This window comes from Helianthus annuus, chromosome 15, assembly GCF_002127325.2.
Source record: "Helianthus annuus cultivar XRQ/B chromosome 15, HanXRQr2.0-SUNRISE, whole genome shotgun sequence".
NCBI classification, from domain to species: Eukaryota; Viridiplantae; Streptophyta; class Magnoliopsida; order Asterales; family Asteraceae; genus Helianthus; species Helianthus annuus.
This window is the reverse complement of record NC_035447.2, coordinates 145,653,706-145,655,246: the sequence shown is the minus strand read 5'-3', so window position 1 is coordinate 145,655,246 and position 1,541 is coordinate 145,653,706. Positions and strand designations below refer to the sequence as shown.

General features: G+C 38.2%; 1 protein-coding gene across 1 annotated transcript; it reads left to right on the top strand.

Annotated features, from left to right (window-relative positions):
- The first annotated feature begins 258 nt into the window (after positions 1-258).
- LOC110912597 (60S ribosomal protein L27) lies at positions 259-862 on the top strand. Its single transcript, XM_022157367.2, has one exon. The coding sequence runs from the start codon at positions 320-322 to the stop codon at positions 725-727; it is 408 nt and encodes a 135-aa protein (XP_022013059.1). The 5' UTR covers positions 259-319; the 3' UTR covers positions 728-862.
- Positions 863-1,541: the final 679 nt, after the last annotated feature.

Below are 1,541 nucleotides of genomic sequence, written 5' to 3'. Positions count from 1 at the left end.
TTCTCTCGCCACATCACATGGGCATTCTGCTAGTATAAAAATATGTAATTCAGTTACACTTATTCCCAAACTATAATGGTTTTCATACTAAATTGGAAAAAAAAAACAAAGCAAGGGCATAAAACGCAATAAATTGAAAGATCAAGGGAGTAAACCCTTCAAATCACCAAATGCAAAAACCTAATGGCATGAACGCAATTATACCAAAGGCTAGGGTTACGTACGTAAAAACGAATGCTATAAATTAAAGCATGGTTCCAATCCACAAAACCCTAGACGCGAACTCTGCGTGAGAGGAGGAGGAGCAGCGGCGGCGAAGATGGTGAAGTTTCTGAAACCAAACAAGGCAGTGGTGGTCCTCAACGGCCGTTTCGCCGGCCGTAAGGCCGTCATCGTGAGGCAATTCGACGACGGAACTCGCGACCGTCCCTACGGCCACTGCCTGGTTGCCGGAATCTCCAAGTATCCGAAGAAGGTGATCCGAAAGGACTCAGCGAAGAAGACAGCTAAGAAGTCGCGCGTGAAGGCGTTCATCAAGCTTGTGAACTACAACCACATCATGCCGACAAGGTACACGCTCGATGTGGATCTGAAAGATGTTGTTACGGTTGATGTGCTTCAGTCGCGTGATAAGAAGGTGACCGCTTGTAAGGAGACTAAAGCTAGGTTTGAGGAAAGGTTTAAGACTGGCAAGAACCGGTGGTTCTTCTCGAAGCTTCGATTCTGAGGGAGAGATAAGTTTTATGTTTTGATTCAAATCCTCTGTTATTTTGACTTTTAATGTTATCAATGATGATTTTCGACTGTTATTGTTCTCAATGCACTTTTGGTTTTAATATATATTTTCAATTTGAATTTGCAATTTTTAGGTGTTGATATTATGTGTTTGATGTTAATTTGTTGTTATGCCTTTGTATTGTGTTTGAATGTGCTGATTTTTAGTATGTTATTATCCGGTATGATATGTTGGATTGGTGTTAGTTTTGATATAATTTTTTATAAATTTTTCATAATTAAAATAATAAGGAACAGAAGTTTGAGACTGTCTTTGAGGTTTAATGTGGTTTGAATTGTAGTTTTGGCTTTCTGGCTTAAAAATACCAGTTGGTGTGATGATTTATAAAATTGTGAAGTTTTATGTATTCCAAAGGACTAAACGAGTGAGGTTTGGGTTGTAGTTAGGTGTTTCTAACGTATTCGTGGCCACCCGAACCTTTGACCAAACATAGCCACAGCCATAGTTGTCAATAGCGGTCGCTATAGCGCCCTACATAGCGTATAGGTCCAGGCTCGCTATTAGGGTTGCAGCGATAGATAGCGATAATAGCGACAATTGATTTTTTCTTTTGCTTAATCATTCTAAATAGCAATTAATTATTGCTATAAAATAGCTGGATTTTAGGTTTTTGTTAAATATACATGTAAAATAGCATATATACTAGGGTTTTTTTATATAATTTACATACGAAAAACTGTTTTTTTTTCTAGTGTCGCTATTTATGAAATAGCCACCCGCTATTTATCACTATTCTTTATGTAGC

Excerpts from the sequence above, each read along its gene's own strand:
- LOC110912597 (XM_022157367.2), top strand. The coding sequence starts at position 320 with ATGGTGAAGTTTCTGAAACCAAACAAGGCAGTGGTGGTCCTCAACGGC.